Here is a 20,285-nt window from a genome sequence, read left to right as displayed (position 1 = left end):
TTCCAAAACTTACTGGGAATAGTGCACACTCTGTCTTCCTTTTGGAAAGCCACATTGCAGTTGAGCATGTTAAAGGCCCTGAGGAACCCTGCAGTCAAGTAAACTGTTCACATTTGCCAATATAACATTTCTTAAAATTATTTGATTATGAAACCTTTTTTTCACAAAGTACCATTTAACATTTTACAAAAATATTTTTGTGCTGAATGCATTTGGAGAGAGACATTGAATTTTCCCTGATTCATTTCTTCTGCCTTTTCACATTTCCCTTTTTTATCAGAAAGGTGTTGCTGTAGGGGCGCCCGGGTGGCTCAGTTGTTAAGCGTCTGCCTTCGGCTCAGGTGCTTCTCCCTCTCCCACTCCCCCTGCTTGTGTTTCCTCTCTTGCTGTCTCTCTCTCTCTGTCAAATAAATAAATAAAATCTTTAAAAAAAAAAAAAAAAAGAAAAGTGTTGCTGGAAACTGGTCCTAAGCAAAACTGTGATGAGAGGCTGGGTTTGCTTTCTGCTGTTCACTTCCTTTCTCAGTGTCCTCCTTTCCTGAGTGGGAGCACGTCTCCAGCCCAGGCCTTGTGGCTTCTGCTGCCCAGAGTCTCTCCCTGAAGTAGAGTAACTAGACTCTTTATTTCTTGGCTTTTTCTTCTCTGGACGTCTCTCTCTTTCTCTTAATCAGAACTTGCCTACTGTATACATTTTTTCCCTATGAAATGAGAAAGGACCAATCACTGACTTCTTGTCAAGGTGTTAGTAGAGGATGCAAGCTTAATGAATGTGTTTTCCGTGCCATCGTGGCTATTTGCAGTTTTACAAGGGATGCTTTCTAAGCTGTGTAGCATAATGAATAAGATGTGTATTTCATAACTAGAGAGATCTGGGGTTGTATCTAGATCTTAACATTTACTAGCTGAGGGGCCTCGAATAAAGTGGTTTAACTTAAGATTCAGTTTCTCTATGTAAAATAGTGGACGATAATATATCTGATAAGATTGTTTGAGAACTGTATGATATAATGGTTGTAAACCCAGAACTCAGTAATTAATAGCTGTTGTTTTTCCACTGTGATTTCATTGCCTGTGATTTCCCCCCAACATTTTATTGTGAAAATTTTCAAATATAGAAACATTAAAATAATTAGGTAGTGAACAACCATAAAATACCACCTAAATTCTAGAAAAGTATTTCGCTATATTTGATTTAGCACATATATATTTGCCTAGCCATCCTTCTATCCTTCATTCCATTTTATTTTTTAAATGCATTTCAAAGTAAGTTGCAGATATCAGTACACTTCTCTTGAACACTTCACCTTTATCATCATTAACTAGAGTTCAGTATTTGTTTATGATTTTTTTAGATAAAATTTATATACAGTGAATTGCACAAATTGCAGTAAACTGTTGTATGTTGTATAACTGTTTGTTGTCTATGAGGATATGGAATATTTCCCTACCCCTGAAAGTTCCCCGTGCCCCTGTCTAGTCACTCATGCCTTCACTCCTGACCCCGAGTATTGTCTATGATTTTTAATACTAGAATTTCAGGTGCTGATTATAGTCTAGTGATAGGAATATTTGGAAGCTGGGTTGCTGCCTGGTATGCTTCTTATCACACCACAGACGTTGGAGCTTGGTATCATTTTTCCATGAGAAATTTTATAAATTTTGCAGTTTCATAAAAATGTATTTAGTTGCCAGATACTTTGCTAAGTGCTGAGTGAGATGTTCTGGAATCAAATGAGTACAGTGCCGTGTTATAGGGGCTCTGCTAGAAACAAGTACATGGCATAAGTAGAAGCACAAAGGGAGTGATTTAGTTCTTTCCAACTTGAGGGCATAGCTAATGATGGCCTTATAGAGGAGGTGATACTTGAGCTAAATATCATGTAAAATGAATTAGTGTTTGCCAAACATTAATGGAGTGGGAGAGTGGGAAAAAGGTATTTCAGGGTGAGTAAAGGCAAAGAGGAGAAAAAGAGCCTGGTGTGGTGGGTATGGTTTTGCTAGACTGGAACAAAGGATAAGGCTACAGTGGTAGATGTGGAGGACTTCGCATACCATGCAAATGACTTTAATTTATTTCTATAGCTAAGAGAGTAATTTAAATTTTATACTTGCAGAGTAATGGTTTATTCATTTATGAACAGGATTATACTCAAGAGATAAAAATTGTCAAGCAGTGCTATTAGATGTTTAAGATTGTTTTATAGGCAAATCAAAATCATATTCTTTTTTTCACTAAAAATTATGATTTTATAAATATATCCTGACTCTTCTTCCTTTACATCTCTTTAAAATGACAGGTAGTGTGCCAGTATTTGAAAAATCCCAGTGTATCTGATGCACAGCTTCTGCAGAATATTTTCCAAGCTCTGAATGTCTATTACAATTATTCAGGCCAGGCGAGCTGCTTGAATATATCAGAGACAACAACTAGCAGTCTGGGAACCCAGGGTTGGAGCTATCAGGTAAGTGTGTATTATTTCCTCAAGTGGAACCCACTTTTCACTGATATGGTTGTACTGTAACAGAGTTCATGAGATTTTGTCACTAACCTGGATCCAAATCTGGGCTCCATTATCTTACACTGTGAGACCATGGATAAGTTAGTCCGTCCGTCCGTCCCTCCCTCCCTCCCTTCCTTCCTTCCTTCCTGTATTTAATCATCACCAAATATATTCTGGGTACTTACTGCATGTCACACAACATTCTAGGCTGCAAAGGTACGAAGATAAATAGGACATGATCTCTCTTTCAAATATAGCTCAGTGAAAAAGATACTTATATTACAGTAGATCTTGGTAAGTCCTATAAAGGAAGCATTTTATGGTTACAGAAAAGAAGGGCAGTCTAACTTGACTCTCCCTGAGCCTCCATTCCTTCATCTGTATGAGACTAGTAATAATACTTTCCCTCCAGAGTTGTTTTGATGATTATTTATGATAATAGATGTGAAAGAAAGCAGTTTACAAAGGAAAAATATTTAGCCCTAACTTTTGTAACTTCTCAGCTGAGCCTTTCCAGGAATAATGAGAGGTGGTATGACAGAGGTAAAGAGCAGGTGCTCTGGAGTCAGACTGCCTGAGTTCAAACCCTAGCTTTGCTACTACTAGCTGTATGACTTTGGATAATTTATTTAACTCTGTGGCTCATTTTCTTACTGGATTCCCTTTTGGTTTCCTTTTTTAGGCCTGCACAGAAATGGTCATGCCTTTTTGTACTAATGGTATTGATGACATGTTTGAACCTCACTCATGGAACTTGAGGGAATTTTCTGAGGACTGTTTTAAACAGTGGGGTGTAAGACCGAGGCCTGCCTGGATCATTACTATGTATGGAGGCAAAAACATCAGTTCACACACGAACATCATTTTTAGGTGAGTTTTTACTGATGCAAAGGAAATCTTTGGTTGATGGAGACATTTGTAGAATAGCTGAGAAGATAGAACAAGAAAAATGCTGACAATAAACAATATAGAATGCAATAGTGGTATTCATCATGTCTTTCCTTGAAAGACAGAGGACTCTGCGTAAGAGATACAATTTTATATTCTATTACCAACATGCTTAAAGGCTTAAAAAGAATAATAGCAACAAAATTTAAATATTTTATTAAAAAACGCTAGCACAAAATGAAGCATCATCTGCTGCTCTCAATTTGTGTTGCTGTTGTTACTATTGTTATTAATAAAGGTTTTTTAATATTTATTCAACAAATACTTTTGAGGTACCTACTCTGTTCTGTTTCAGGCACTATGTGAGGCACTTTAAATAAATGGCCTAATTGAATCCTCACAACAGTCGTGTGAAGTAGTTGTTATAGTCCCCTTTTTACTGAGGAGGAAATTGAAGGTCACTGTGTTCAGTCACTTGCCAGACCTCATCTAGCTTTGTTGTAGTTACTAAGTGATGAAGCCAGATTTCAACCTTGGCCTGTCTGACTACAAAACCTGTGTTTGTTCTTCTGTGTTACACTGCTTCTTTAGAAGGGATGTATTTGGTATTGGCTCATGTCAGACTTAATTGAGTAGACTCCTATGTGTATCTGATTGTGACTTTAAAATTTCCATATTTTGGTTTGAACACTAGGTTCTCAGCTCTTAAGATAACAACAAATTACTCAAAAAATTTCCCCAAATCTACATGGAAATAGTAGAGAGATAGCATATATACTTCTTAGCCTGGAGCCATTATTTAAACTGTAAATGTCATTCTTTTACATGCATCATACACACTCGGTAAACATTTGTTGAATGAATGAGGACTTAATAAATAGTAGCCATTAATTGTTTCATTTCAGTAATGAGAGTCAAATTTGGCCTTCTGGACATGGCCAATAGCTGAAGGATCATTCTCTAGATTTAGGGTGGTGGCACTGCCCACTTTGCAAAAGAGCCTCTGTCTTTTTTTTTTTTTTTTTAAAGATTTATTTATTTATTTGAGAGAGCGAGAATGAGACAGAGAGCATGAGAGGGGGGAGGGTCAGAGGGAGAAGCAGGCTCCTCGCTGAGCAGGGAGCCCGATGCGGGACTCGATCCCGGGACTCCAGGATCATGACCTGAGCCGAAGGCAGTTGCTTAACCAACTGAGCCACCCAGGGGCCCAAAAGAGCCTCTGTCTTATTAGATTCATGCTGTTTGCTCACCCAACAGGGTACCTGCCCCAAATAAAAGGTGAAACATTTAAATGGGAAACTTAAAGATTCTTTCATTTAATTTCTTTAAGTTGTGTTTCTTGTTCTCAGTAGGATTCTTCAAAACTATACTCTTCAGCTTCAACCTTATAAAGTGATGGTTGAGCAAATAAATCTATATAAATATAGATTATTTAAGGAAACTGTGCCAAAGTAGGGTGTGTGAAATCAGGAAAACATGAAGGGACCTAGAGGACTATAAAAGGCTTAAACACAACTTTGGGTGTCCAGGTTCATTTTTGTTCCTCAGAAGAGGAAGTACTTTGTCAATTTCTTGTTTTTCTTTGGTAATTTATCTCCATATAGTATTTAAATGGATTTTGGTAGCATGCTGGTACTTTAAGCTCATCCTTCCTTGCTTTGACCTTATAAAGCTGAAGTTCAAGTTGAATTGCAGAGTCTTTAAATCCTTGTATGAAGGTTTTAATATATGAGTTTGGGTTAAATCCTCTTTTATTGGATTCAGCCATTATAGATGTGTATTTTAGTTATCTGTTTGCCCTTTTATATTATTTTGCTTAGGCTATCAAAATCATCATCATCATTGGGGAAGGGGGCATATTTTGTGAGAAAAGTTTGGAGAATAGAACTGAAGCCAAGAAATGGAAATTATAACTGTTAGAAACTTAACTGCGTATTAAGGTGGGACTTTCTAACAGAACTGTGCAAAGGTCGAATGAGCTGTTTTAAATAAAACTACTTAAGCTCTTGGATCCTCAGTCTTTTTTCTGTAAAATGCTAATAATAATACCACTCACTGCACAGTGTTGTGTGATGCTTAAGAGTTAACCCAAGGAGGGGCGCCTGGGTGGCTCAGTCGTTAAGCGTCTGCTTTTGGCTCAGGTCATGATCCCAGAGTCCTGGGATCCAGCCCCGCATTGGGCTCCCTGCTCCGCGGGGAGCCTGCTTCTCCTTCTCCAACTCCCCCTGCTTGTGTTCCCTTTCTCGCTGTGTCTCTCTCTGTCAAATAAATAAATAAGTAAAAATCTTAAAAAAAAAAAAAAAGAGTTAACCCAAGGAAGTATTTGGCCCAGATTTGACAAATACATATGCTCAAAAAATATTTGTTGAATGTATAAATGGAAATACACTCTCTGCCTTGTACTTATGTCCTAGCCACAGGGAACTTTTTGTCTTTGTATGTCCTTTCCCTTCCTCTTTTTCTCCCTTTCTTAAGACTCAGGCATCCAAGAAACCTTCCCTGAGTCCTCCAGGAAGGTTAGATTTCCCCCAATCCCTTAGCTCCCCTAGGTCTGTGAATATCACTTAGCACTCTGTATGGAAATTATCTATTTGTGTTTCTTTCTGCCCCATGAGATTGTAAACTTTCTCAATGACAGAGACTTTGTCTTAATCATAGCTGTGCCTTTAACACTTACTCTGGTGACTGACACATATTGGATGCCCAAGAAATGTGTGTGTTGATAAAAACAAGGAACAAAATACAAAGCTTAGAAAGGCTTCGGAGGCATATGAAAGTTTAAAGGCAGGACTATGTGAAGATACTGGTTTATCTTTTTGCAGTGGCAAGTCTATTTATTTATTTATTTATTTATTTATTTATTTATTTGACAGAGAGAGACACAGCGAGAGAGGGAATACAAGCAGGGGGAATAGGAGAGGGAGAAGCAGGCTTCCCGCGGAGCAGGGAGCCCGACGCGGGGCTCGATCCCAGCACCCTGGGATCATGACCTGAGCCGAAGGCAGACGCTTAACGACTGAGCCACCCAGGCGTCCCGTGGCAAGTCTATTTTTAAAAAAGAAATCTTTATGTTGCTAGGTGTCAGAAATCCAATGTAAAAATTTTAAAGTAAAAAATTAAAAAATTTCCTGCTTTTCTGAAGAAAACACATTCCCAAAGTAAAGAAACAGCCTTAGGTGTCTCTGTTCTGTCTACTTAGTGGCTACCAGCTAGAAAAAGGTTTTGGTTGATGAGTAAGAAAATGTCCAAGGAACCAGGTGTAAAGTATCTTTGTGTCCATGCCTCTCTCCTTAGGTCATCTCACACAAATCCAGTTGTGACCGCTTTTCTGAATGGAAATTTCAGTCTGTGTTTATCAGATAGGAGGTTTGTCAGTTAAATGAAAAGTTTGGGCTTTTAAGTCAAGGAGACCAAGTTAGCTGTATAGCCTTAGGCAAATTGCCAATTTGTTTAAGTTAGTAAAAATGACTACGAAACAGGGTTACTTTAATGAGTAAATAGATTGTCATGGAAGTAAGCACCATGAGGGCAGAGATTTTGTCTGCTCACTCTTGAATGCATCATACACACTCGGTAAACATTTGTTGAATGAATGAGGACTTAATAAATAGTAGCCATTAATTGTTTCATTTCAGTAATTTTTTTTATTCCACAGTTGTTTTGTTAGAAGGATTTATTTTTCCCCCAACCCCAACTGGTAACAAATTATCTTACCAATGGTCATACTCAGTTATTTAAATATAAATCCAAAAGGGAGTCCCTGAGGAGCTGGTTAGTTTAATATCATTTCTCAGGCAAATTAATTGTTGCCAGTGATTAGAAGCTTGCTGTTGGGAATTTTATCCAGGCATCTAGACTCTCTCATGAAAGCCAGTATTTTTTTTTTTTTTTTGGTAAATGTCCCAGTAGCTGGTTTAGCTTTCACGTGTCTAGGACCAAGAAATTCAAGTCCATGTGCATCTTGGGTCTCTCAGCAACTCCAAACACTGTTGCTAAGCCACTGGGCTGATTCAGATGACCTTTTAAATCAAATGCAGTTTGCTTATTATGTGGCTGTTGGGATGGCTTTTTTGTTTTGCAAATAATGGAGAGTTTCCTATCTGGGTTGGTCCTGTCAAATTGGAATAATGATAAAGGCTATTTGTTCACATAAGAGAATCTAACCCCTTGTAGTTTATTTTAAGAATTTATCTGGTAGTTGAAAACTAAGGCTGCTATTTTGCATGTGAGTTATCCTTTTTGTTTTTAACAAAATCAAAAATCTACATCTTTGGAGTGATTTTTTTTTTTTCTCCCAAGAATGAAGTTGTTAAGTTGCAATTGAATTAATTTTGTTTCTAAAGAGAGGTGTGGTGAGAATAGAACAGGGCCTTCTTTTTTTAAAGATTTATTTATTTGAGAGAGAGAGAGTGAGCGTATGAGTTGGGGGGAGCATATGAGTTGAAGATAATTCCTTCTGAGCATGGAGCCCATGGTGGGCTTGATTCCATGACCCATGAGATCATGACCTGAGCTGAAACCAAGAGTCGGACGCTAACCCGACTGAACCACCCAGTCGCCCCTAGAACAGGGAGCTTAAAATTGTATTTCAAATACACATACACACACACACACACACACACACACACACAATGTACCTAGTGCCTCTTTTCTTATTTTGTTTGTACATTTACCTGGAAAAAGTTGATCACATTACTTTTCTGGCCAGATTTCTGTGAGACATGCTTTCACATTCTTTTTCATGATTCATTTACTTCTCAGAAGTATTAACTTTTCATGCTTACAGAATATGATAATAATAATTATAATAATACTGTATGTTTGTGTATTATTTTATAGTTTATACCTTACTGTCACATTATTATTTAACTTGAACCTCACAGTATTTCTGTGACGGAGGGACATTATCTTTTCTTTAAAAAAATTTTTTCGGGGGGCGCCTGGGTGGCTCAGTTGGTTAAGCGCCTGACTTGGTTTTGACTCAGGTCATGATCTCATGGGTCAAGAGATTGAGCCCCATCACGGGCTCTGGGCTGAGGGGGGCGTCAGCTGGAGATTCTCTCTCTCCCTCTGCCCTTCCCTGCTGCTTTCTCTCTTCCTCTCTCTCTCTAAAATAAAAAAAATCTTTAAAAATATAAAATGTATTTCTTTGTAATACATGTGGTAATTAAGGTTCACAGAGGTTAGATGACTTACCCATGGTCATGGGCTGGTAAGGGTATAAAACTTAGATCTTCTTAGTTAATTGTTCTTGCCACTACTACACACAGGTGAAGGTCAGTCTCTTTATATTTATATTAATCACTTATATTAACTCTGATTTCCCATGTAAAAAGTACTGAAGTGATTTCATGTTCCTGAACTTGCATACATACATTTATAGATATCTTTGTAGGGCATTTAGTACAAGGCCGCAGACAACTAGACACTTACATTTTTTTTTTCATTCATTCAATAAATATTTGACTCTTACCATGTGCCAGGCCTGGTTCTAGGCACTGAGGATATAGTAATAATCAAAAGAGACAAAATCCCTGCCCTCCTGGAGTTCTAGTTGGAGAGATAGGTAAAGATTGTACCTATAAATACGTTAGAAGGAGCTAAGTGCTAAGGAGGAAAAATAAACCAGGGGAGAGGCCGTGAAATGTCTGGAGGAGGGAAAATGTTTGCAATTTTATTTTATTTTATTTCTTTTATTTACTTAAGTAATCTCTACAGTGAATGTGGGGCTCGAACCCATGGCTCTGAGATCAAGAGTCACATGCTTTTCCAACTGAGCCAGCCAGGCGCCCCAAGTTTGCAATTTTAGATGAGAGTTACCAAGGAAGACCTCACCAAGGGGGAGCTTTTGAAAAATGAACTAGTGGAAGAAGAGAGCCATGGGGTTGGTGGAGGTAAAGAACACTCTAAACCGAGGAGTAAGCAAGGGCAAAGGCCTTGAGAGGTAAATGTCTTACCATGTTCTCTTCCAGGTATAGTAAGGAGGTCAGTGTGGCTGGAGTGGAACTAATGAGGGAGAGAGTAGCAGGAGAGAAAATCAGAGGCCACAGAGGGCCCAGATTATGTAGAGACTTGTAGATCCTAGTAAAGATTTTGGTTTTTAGTCTGGGTGAAATGGGAAAACTCAAGTGTTTTGAGCAGCGAAGTGACATAATCTAATTCAGGTTTTAACCAGATCAAATTGGCTGCTCTAAGCAGGGAGATAAGAATAAAAGCTGGAGGATCAGTTAAAACACTATTTAGGCTAGAGATAATGGTGATTTGGGTCAGAGTGGTGGCAGTGGGGGCAGCGAGAAGTGTTGAAATTCTAGATATATTTTTGAAGATATAACTGACAGGAATTGTTGACCCATTGGGCGTGAAAGAAAGAGAAGGTTAAAGAGTGACATCAAACTTTTTGGCCCAACCAACTAGAAGGATAGGGTTGCTTTTTTTTTTTTTTTTTTTTAAGATTTTATTTATTTATTTGAGAGAGAGAGAGCATGAGAGGGAGGAAGGTCAGAGGGAGAAGCAGACTCCCCGCCGAGCAGGGAGCCCGATGCGGGACTCGATCCCGGGACTCCAGGATCATGACCTGAGCCGAAGGCAGTCACTTAACCAACTGAGCCACCCAGGCCCCCGGATAGGGTTGCTTTTAACAAAGATTGGGAAGATAGTGAGAGGGCTGGTTGGGAGTTGGGAGTATTAAGAGCTCTGTTTTGGACCTGGTAAGTTTGAGGTGTCTAATTAGATTTCCATGTAAAAATGTCAAGTAAGATTTTGCTTTTCAAGGTTAGGGGAAAGGTCCTTGCTAAAGATATTATTTGATAGTCATCTGTATATAGATTGTACTTAAAGATGAGACTTTTAAAAATGAAAAAAAATGATTATGTAGATTATGGGAACCATTTCATATATCTGTAATGTGACCCTAAAGATTTGTTATTTCAGGCTTTGTGTCAGCAAGATGGGATGTACATGAGACAAATGTCAGAATGTACATAAAAATGTTCTGTAAGTGAAATCAAGTGATATGTAGATAAAGATATATCAAGAAGTGCAGTACCAGGGGAAAGTGATCTTAAATCCAGGAATTTCAGTCTTTGTTTTATTTGAGGAATCTAAACTTCCATGAGATTAGGAAGGAGAGAAGCAGACCTAGGAATGGAACCCAGGTGTGTCTAATCCCAAAGCTCATGCTCTTCTTACTCTACACCACACAAGTCAAGAGGATATGTGCTGTTCATTTCCAACCTGTATCCATGAAATGCAATGTAGTATAAGAGTGAGCATTGGACTGGGGTTACAAGGCCTGAGTTTGTGTCTCAGATTTGCCATTTCTAGCTGAATGATTTGAACAAGTCTTTTCATTTGTCTGGATACTAGTTTTCTCATCTATAAAAGAGTTGTAATTAAACCTCACACAGTTGTTATAATGGTCAAATGTGAAAGGCTTTGTAAACTCTAAACCACTCTATGCAGGTGTGGAGTTAATGCTAGGGAGCAATTTGATTTACGATAGCATCAAGAATAAAATACTTAGGAATAAGTTTAACAAAAGAAGTATAAGACTTAATACACTGAAAACTACAAAACACTGTTGGAAGAAATTAAAGATCTAAATAAATGGAAAGGCATCTCATGTTCTTGTGGAAGAGGTAATATTGGTAAGGTGTTAATATTCCACAAATTGATCTACAAATTCAGTGCAATCTCTATAAAAATCTCAGCTGTTTTTTTCACATAAATTGACAGAATGATCTTAAAATTAATATAAAAATATAGGGGACCCAGAATAGCCAAAACAGTCTTAAAAAGGAAGAACAAATTCGAAGTACTCATACTTCCTCATTTCAAACTTATTATAAAGCTACCATAATCAATACATTATTATACAGTCATAAAGAAAGACATACAGATCTTTCAAAGAGAATTGATAGTCCGGAAATCAACCCTTGTTATGTGTATGGTTAATTGATTTTCGACAAGGGCCAAGACAATTTATTGGGGAAAGAATAGTTTTTTTTACCAGAAATGATGCTGGGAAAAGGATATTCACAAGCCAAAGAAAGAAGTTGGATCCCTATTTCATAACCATACAAAAAAATTAACTCAAAATGGATCAAATGATTTTAATTGATAACTCGATTTAAAAACAGTCAAGGATCTGAATATATATTTTTTCAAAGAAGATATATACCTGGCCATTCAGCACATGAAAAAATGCTCAATACCATCAGTCATTTGGGAAATTCAAATCAAAACCACAGTGAAATTCCATTTCACACCCACATAGGATGACTATAATCAAAAAGATAATAGGTATTGGCAAGGATATAGAGAAATTGGAACCTTTATATTAATGGAGGATAGTCGGAAGAAAGACAGGCAGGGGAAAGGGGGGCCCTGTTCTAAGAGGAAACTACTCTTGGTTCAGGGTCCTCAGGTGGTATGTAGCGTGACTGAGTGGTCTAAGGCGCTGGATTAAGGCTCCAGTCTCTTCAGGGACGTGGGTTTGAATCCCGCCACTGCCAAAACATTTTTTTGGGCGCCTGGGTGGCTCAGGTTGGTTAAGCGTCTACCTTCAGTTCAGGTTACAATCTCAGGGTTCTGAATTTCTATGACATTTATGATATTTAAGCAAAGAGCTTGATCTGGTGGCCTGCGACTGACCAGCATGCCTTAGGGCAGTGGTGGCTGCAGTCCTCTTGATCCCTAAGGCTTCGAACACCACTCTGGAAGGAGCCCTCCACTCTTTCCCACATGAACAACTACCTGATAGGTAGATGAGTGTGTGGACAAAAACTTGATAGGGTGACAGGTGCATGGAGGGTTAATCAGATTAAATCAACCTGCCAGAAATCTCATAAAAATGCCTGGACTTAGAAACTCTGAGGGCAATCCTCTCAGGTGCTCTCCCTCTTTGCGAGCTTTGTGCTATCAATAAACTTTGCTTTGCTGCCCACCACTGTTTATGGGGTCTACCTCTTCATTCTTTGAAGTGGTGTGACCAAGAACCATGGGCACTAAAGGAAAAGAAATCCTGAAACAATATGTTGCTAGTGGGAATGTAAAATAGTGTAGCCACTTTGGAAAAAGTTTGACAGTACATTAAAAGGTTAAGTCACCATATATCCCAGAAATTCCATTCTTAGGTATATACCCAAGAGACATGAAAGCCTGCACCCATGCAAAAACTTGTATACAAATGTTCATAGAACCAATGTTGTTCATAATAGCCAAAAAGTGGAAACAATACGCATGTGCATCTGATGAGTGGATAAATAAAATGTGATATATCCATACAATGGAATATTATTTGGCATTAAAAAGGAATAATGTACTGATACATGATACAACATAAATGAAACTTGAAAACATTATGCCAAAGTGAAATAAGTCAGTCACGAAAGACTACATATTATATAATTCCATTTATATGAAATGTAAATGTAAAGGCAAATTTATAGGGGTAGAAAGTTGATTAGTAGTTGTCTGGGGCTGAGAGCGAGGAGGTATGGGGGAGGGGAATAGGGATTGACTGCCATGAGTATGGGTTTTGTTTTGAGGTGATGAAGTTTTCTAAAATTGATTGTGGTGATGGTTGTAAACTCTGAACATATTAAAAACCATTGAACTGTACATTTACGTAGGTGATTTTTGTGATGGGAATTATATCTTAACAAAGCTGTTAATATTAAGAATGCTATCAGTGGAGTATTGGGTTTTTACTCAGCTAAACTAAATAGCCAGTTTTTTTTTTTTTAAGATTTTATTTATTTATTTGAGAGAGAGAGAATGAGAGAGAGTGAGTACATGAGAGGGGGGAGGGTCAGAGGGAGAAGCAGGCTCCCCGCCGAGCAGGGAGCCCGATGCGGGACTCGATCCAGGGACTCCAGGATCATGACCTGAGCCGAAGGCAGTCGCTTAACCAACTGAGCCACCCAGGCGCCCCTAAATAGCCAGTTTTAATGACTGATCCTGTTTACATCATTCTGAAATGTTGTGTGAACCAGCCAAGACTAATAAAATACCATTTCTTTAACTTAAAAGGTAATATAAAATGAAGATCTTTGAGTAATACCCAAAGTTTCTGATTCCAGATCCAGGGGAATTTTTTCAGTTCTACCATCCTATTTCCCAAAGTACTGTACTAAGAGGAAAATATTATTTAAAAAGAAAAAGGGGTGCCTGGGTGGCTCAGTCGGTTAAGCGTCTGCCTCTTGGCTCAGGTCATGATCCCTAGGTCCTGGGACTGAGCCCCATGTTGGGTTCCTTGCTCAGCGCGGAGCCTGCTTCTCCCTCTTCCTCTGCTCCTCTCTCCTGCTCACTCTCCCTCCTGCTCTCTCTCCCTCTCAAATAAATAAATAAAATCTTAAAAAAAAAACATTTTTTTTTTTTAAAGCTGAGATAAGTAGCATTTTTAAATATGGGAGGTTTTTTTGTTTTGTTTTGTTTTTAATCATTCTGGTAGTTGGGTCCTAGAAAAGAAGGAAACCGGTATTAATTGAAGGACTCCTCTGTGCCTGACACTTGTGCTTATTCAGTACAACCACATCTACCATCTGGTTTAACCTTTATAACACCTTAGGAGGTCGGCCTTATTATCTCTATTTAAACAGATGAGGAAACGGAGTCGGGTAGCTTGTGTGTCATCTAGCATTTGAAGCCGGGATTGAAATTCAGCCTTCTGAATTCCAAGTCCTAGTGTAATCTGGGTTGATTCATGGAGCACCACCTTCAGCCTTCTCTGATTCTGTTTCTTGCACCTGGTTGCAGAAATGTTATAAAACTCCAGCATGAAGCAGCTTTTTATATGACAGATTAGATCCTCATATCAAATACCCCAGGTTATGAACTTGTAATTTTAGATGTTATGCATATAATAGGTTTCTCCTATCTTATCTGGGTGTAGTTATGAAAAACTAACCATCTTATTTTTTCTTCTTTCCCTCACTTAGCAATGGTGAACTAGACCCCTGGTCAGGAGGTGGAGTAACCAAGGATATCACAGACACCTTGGTTGCAATCACCATCCCAGAAGGGGCCCATCATCTAGATCTCCGAGCCAGAAATGCCTTTGATCCCACGACCGTGCTATTAGCCCGCTCCTTGGAAGTTAGACACATGAAGCAGTGGATCAGAGATTTCTATGCCAATCAGAGAAAGAAGCACTGAACAATTTTGATCATTTTCAGTTTCTTCTTTTATGTTCATTCTACCCATGTTCCCATTCACTTTGGTTTTCTGCATGTAATTACTTTTCCTTGTTTGTCATTAGATTTGGTGGGGCGAAGGTTGAGATAGAAGAGAGGGTGACGGTGGTGACGGCAGACATCCCACATCCCGGGTCCTCGCCATCTTCACGCCACCTCCAGGAAGAATCTCTTTGTGACAGCTTTCCTACACCATCAGTGGCCCTCATAACTGGAGCAGAGTTCCTGACTGCCTTTCACAAGAGGGAGAGTCACTTCTTTTGTTTCTCTGCAAGCAGGGCTTTCTCTTGGTTTTGAGGTTAAAGTCTCTTTGGTCCATTTGTCACTCCCCATCCCTCCCCCCCAAAAAAAGAAAAGCAGAAAATAGATAAAAATGATGTAATTGCAGCTGGTAGGAAGGATGTCCGAGCCAATCCAGGAAATGGAAGCCATTTCTTTTGTACTTGATTTAATGACTTTGAACTGTGCTATAAATAAAGAGTAAGGCTGGACCTTATACCTGTGTGTTGCTTCTGAAGCTCACTCCAGCTGTTGGGAATGCTGTGTACCCTGGGCTTGGCTGCTTTTGGAAAGTCCTTTAATTTTCTCTCTTCTATTTGGCAGCTTTTCTCTGTTCTGGGATATTTGCCACTGTGGTACTCCCAGTAAGAAATCTGGCCTTTTTCTGCTCCATTTCTCTTTGTTCCTCAGGTCAGTTTTGTGGTAATTTGGTTACATTTTGCCAGTTTAGGAGAATGACTCTGTTTTGCTTTTGCTTTTACATCTGAGCAAGCTTTTATATACTGCAGTCACTGACAATACTTCAGTGAGAAGCCTTTAAAAATTGGTGAATCAACTATTTAGAAGATAGAATGTAGTTATATTCAGCATTTTGTTTTTTAAATTTTATTTTCTGGTGGTTGTTACTGCTGTCATTAAAGTCAGAAGTGTCAGGGTGCTAAGAGGCAGGTGCACGAGAACTTTTCTGTATGGCTTCCAAAAGACAAGCTGACTAATTCATGCAGGCAGCATATTTGACATTAATAAATGGCCACGCCATTCCTATTTCCAAGGGGTTGGCTTCTTTCAAGCAGTTCTTACACTGAGACCTTTCTTCAGAAGAGCTTTTCTAGGATAACAAATAGGGTTGGATCAAAACCTTTCAGGAACACAGAGAGAGACTAACAGTTTCTACTCTGTTGAAAGATTTCTTCCCCCTTGTTTCTTTTTATTTTCTCTCAGTAATTTTTTTTTTCTTCACCCTGCCTTGGGAACATTTTCTGCTTTTCAAAAACTGTACCTTGAGCTCAGTCATTTCTAAAGCACTTATTTTTTTAGAGTGCAGATATAGAGTGCATTCTTGGGTGGGAAACTGAAATATTTCCCTTACTTTCCCAGCATCTGGGAGATAGAGAAAAAATCTTTGTCTGGTTTCGGAAGCCTTCAGTTCTCATTGTAATGAGTTGTCCATCAAAGCATTTGGTCACTATTTTTGTTTCAGCATCTAAGAAAAGTCTGCTGGAGTGAGAATTTAAGGGTCAAAACAATACTAGTTTTTATTCTGTATCAACTAAGAAGTTATATAATGCAGGGTTTAAGGGCTTAATAGAGGAGATGCCTACTATTTATTTTAGGTACTATTGATTTTGTGATATTTTTCTTGAAAACTTATACTTGTTTAAAATATTTAAAATATTTTGCCATTTGATTTAATATTATTTGGATGAGTTACATTTTTGTGAAGAGACATATTGCCAAAAATTGCTATATTTTTCTGCAAGTATAATTTGGTCTTATGTACATGTTTTTCAATATATGTTTCATTACAGAAAGCAACCTTAAGTTAACCTAATTATGCTAGAATTTAATTTTAAGTTGAAAAAGAATTGGAACAAGAAATAAGCCTTATTTAAAGCATTTCTCTCATCAGTAGATGATGCTTTTGAAAGACATGGAAAGAGAAACCTAAAGAATTGGGGTGTTTTTATTTCTATTTTTGTTACTTTAACTACCTGGAGTCAATAGATAGAACTAAAGAAATAGGAATCTTTCGGGCGCCTGGGTGGCTCAGTTGGTTAAGCGACTGCCTTCGGCTCAGGTCATGATCCTGGAGTCCTGGGATCGAGTCCCGCATCGGGCTCCCTGCTCGGCAGGGAGTCTGCTTCTCCCTCTGACCCTCCCCCCTCTCATGTGCTCTCTCTCATTCTCTCTCTCTCAAATAAATAAATAAAATCTTAAAAAAAAAAAAAAAAGAAATAGGAATCTTTCTTAAGGGATCTGTAGGATCAAGAGATTACCCAGAGGAATCAATGTCTAGTCTAGTATATTAGAAGGCGAGGGCACTCAGCTATCATCCAGTCTAAACCCATCATTCGTAGGTGATGGCATTGTGGCCCAGAGAGACAGGACTTGTCACAGCTTATTTCTGGTAGAACCAGGTCTTGAATCCAAGTTTTGTTTTGTTTGTTTTGTTTTGCTGTTGTTTTTAAAATTGATATAGTGAAATAGTCTGTTTGGATAAGCAACAAAACCTCACCAAACCAGCTTAAGCAAAAGAGGGAATTTATTGAAACTATGCAGGAATAGCTCCAGGATTTGAATAAAACTAGGAATTGTGAGGGAGTGGAACCAGGGTCTAGCAAGTCATGAAAAGTCAAGACTGCTACTTTCTGTTTCATCTCACTTTCAACAGAGGTCACCAGCCTATGGATGAGATTTTTATAATTTGGCCAGCAGTATAAAATGTATATGAGCATCAGAGTTACCTAAAGCGCTTGTTAAAACACTGAATGCTGAGCCTCACCCCAGAGTTTGTAATATGTCGTGGGGGTGGACCCTGGGAAGTTGCCTTTCTCACAAGTTCCTAGGTGATACTGGGGCATCATACTTTAAGAACCACCAGTTGAAAGAATTGTGAATTTGAGTATCTCGAGACAGGAAATGCCCCGTCAATTCACCTCACTCCTGTTATCCTGCCTGATCCCATCTGAATGTGGGATCCTCGCCTAAAGCGTCTCATCCCATGGTTGCTTCATTCTTTCTCTGCAGACGAGCTTCTCTGCTGGTACAAGGCCCATGACAACTTCCCAGCATGATGTCCTCAGGCCCCTGTGGCTGCACCATCTCACAAGCCCACGACTCTCAGGTGTTTAGGGAGGGATGAGGTTATAAAACCATGGCTTTAGAGATACACTGTTTAGGATGGAGAGGAAGCAGTTCAGGCAAATATATATATATGTATATATTTGTCTCAGAGTGTTTTCCAGAACATAAGTATCCAACAAAATGCCAATACTTATGTAGTAGAAAGATCCACAGTTAAGCTAGTTTGAAAAATGATGGGCTAAACAAAGTTAAATACTTGTTCTTTTTTGTTTTTAATCTGTAAATATGCATTGTGACTCTCCAAAATGGTAATGGAGAATGCAGCTTTTCCTGTTCTTACACAGCAATCTACAAGGCATAAGGCATTCTGGGACTTGGAGAAAACAATAGTGAAAAAGCAAACACAGTATCTGTTCTAATAAAGTTTATGTTCTAGTGGTAGAAAGACATGAAATGTCAAGTTATACAATGAGTTGGTATAAGTGCCCTGAAGAGTGGGGGTTATTAGCAGGGAATCTGAGCTAGTCTACAGGAAGAAGAGAATGCTACTTAGAGATGTGATGTTTTAGCTGTGACCTAAGTGTGAATGGAAGCTATATAGGAAGAGGAGTGGAGAAAATGGCACGTGCGAAAGCCTGGAATGTAGCATATTCCAGGAACTGAAAGAAGGCCACTGTAGTAGGATAGCAGACCACAGGGAAAGTGACATAAGATTAATCTGCATATTTGGGCAGGGAGAAAGCTCATTCAGGTAGAGGATGATTAGGAGTCATTATAAAGAATGAGAAATCAATGATGGTCCTAGGTCGGGAGTGACATGAACACATTTTCATTTAAAAAGGTCACACTGGAATATGCATTGTAGGGGGCAAGCATGTGATGTAGAGACCACATCATTTTTGCATTTGTCCAGGTTAGAGAAGAGGGTAGCTTTGACTAGGGTGGTAGGTGGCAATGAGAAATAGATGAATTTGGGAGAGATTTAGTAAGGAATGTCAATGGGATTTGGTGATGTATTCTCTGAGATATGAGTTGGGCAGGTGTCAAGGATGATTTTTGGCTTATGCACTTGGATAGATGTGGTGCTGTACACTGGCAAAAAAGCACCAGAGGGTAGAGGGTGAGCAGGTTTGGCAGGAAGAATATGGGTTCAGTTCAGTTTTGTCAGGCTGAGTTTTATGCAATTTGAAATAGCCACGTAGAACTAGCTGTCAAGTAGGGCTGTTGGATGTAAAGATCTGGAATCCAGTCTGGGCTGGAAAGCCTTGGTAAATAGATGGCAATCAAAGCATGGGATGTCAGTTCAAGGAACTAGTGTTCAGGAAACTTCAGGAGCCACTACTCTATTGTATCTACCATGTTACATTAATTAAGCCCTAAACATCTTAATTCTCCTACACTGTAGTACATATGGCTCCACTTAGCCAACCTACCACTTGTGCTGTGGTACAACCATGGCTTAGATTGGGATCTACCTCTCTGCACTCACTTCCCTTTCTTATTTGCCACCTATTACTTTCCTTATGCCCTGACATTCAGTCAAATCAAATTTCCTCCGAAATTCCCTTCCTAGCATTACCCTCCAATATGTTTTCACTGACAAACTTTTGTGCATCTTTCAAAGCCCAGGTCAACTTGATTACTTCCACTGTGAAGTCTTTCTCAGTTTTCCTAAAGGGAATGAATGGTTTCCTTATTTATGCTCTCAAAGAACAAGGTTCATACCTAGTATGTCAGTGACAAGGTAAGCTCCACCAAGGTAAGGATTGTCTGTTTTATTCATTTCTGCATCTCTAGTACCTTGAACGGTACCCAACTACCTCTAATTTAGTACATATATCCCAAATTGTGATATTTTGCTAAATGTTCTCACTGTCTTTTTAGGAAGACCAAGCTCTTTGAGAGCAGGAACTACGTCTTATTCTTTCTAGTAATCAGCATCTAGAATGGGGTCTGGCAGCCAGGTCTCAGTAGGCCCTCTGTAAATTTATGTGAGTAGATACATTTCAGGGTGGAAAGGCCAAGCTTTCTATCCATTGGTCTCTGTAGCAAAGGACCTTTCACAGCTCTTATGTGCATGTGACCTCCTGTCCCAGGCTTTCCTAGATTTTGGAAAGGGGATGTCTTAGTACTCAATACCCCTAGAACTCACACTTCCTGATTTACCTTCTCTTCAACTGAGTGTGCTGTTGGCTCCCTCTCCCACTCTGTCAGCCTGGCACTCTTTGTCACGGTGCTGAATGTAACTCTGTCTTGAGGTTAGGTGGGAACTAGACCATTAGAAACAGAGACATGCAAGTGGATGGATATCTCTGAAGCCGTTTTTCAGTGCAAAGGGTCAAAGAAAGGGCTGGTTCCAATAAATTTTGTTACCTACTAATGGAGATGGGAGGATGGAAGCTTCCAGTAGCAGAGTGTGAACTCAGTCTTGGATTGTTTAGTTCTACATGTGTGTTTAATGTGGCTGACACCTTTAATAAGAAGCTCAGGCCTGGAGTGTAGAAGTTACCTGCCCAAGGTCATATAGCTAACATGTTTATTTAATATTAATTTTTAAATTTTTGTTACATCTGGTTCTAAAGGTGTTCTAAAGATATACATTAAACACAGCAAGAGT

The 20,285-nt window shown here is 38.9% G+C and overlaps 1 protein-coding gene across 3 annotated transcripts in view; it reads left to right on the top strand.

The window, feature by feature from the left end:
- Positions 1-15,080, top strand: part of PRCP (prolylcarboxypeptidase) — a 72,758-nt gene extending 57,678 nt beyond the window's left edge. For all 3 annotated transcript variants that reach the window (XM_031018437.2, XM_006747567.3, XM_081798941.1), the window contains exons 8-10: positions 2,298-2,462; positions 3,184-3,371; positions 14,330-15,080. In XM_031018437.2, coding sequence (XP_030874297.2) covers positions 2,298-2,462; positions 3,184-3,371; positions 14,330-14,546 — 570 coding nt within the window. In that variant the 3' untranslated portion in view covers positions 14,547-15,080. The remainder of the gene's footprint in view (positions 1-2,297; positions 2,463-3,183; positions 3,372-14,329) is intronic.
- The last annotated feature ends 5,205 nt before the right edge of the window (positions 15,081-20,285 follow it).

This window comes from Leptonychotes weddellii, chromosome 11 (genome assembly GCF_054177405.1).
Source record: "Leptonychotes weddellii isolate Sample4059 chromosome 11, ASM5417740v2, whole genome shotgun sequence".
In the NCBI taxonomy this organism is placed as follows: Eukaryota; Metazoa; Chordata; class Mammalia; order Carnivora; family Phocidae; genus Leptonychotes; species Leptonychotes weddellii.
Note: the sequence above shows the minus strand (reverse complement) of the source record. Positions and strands in the feature narration are given on the sequence as shown.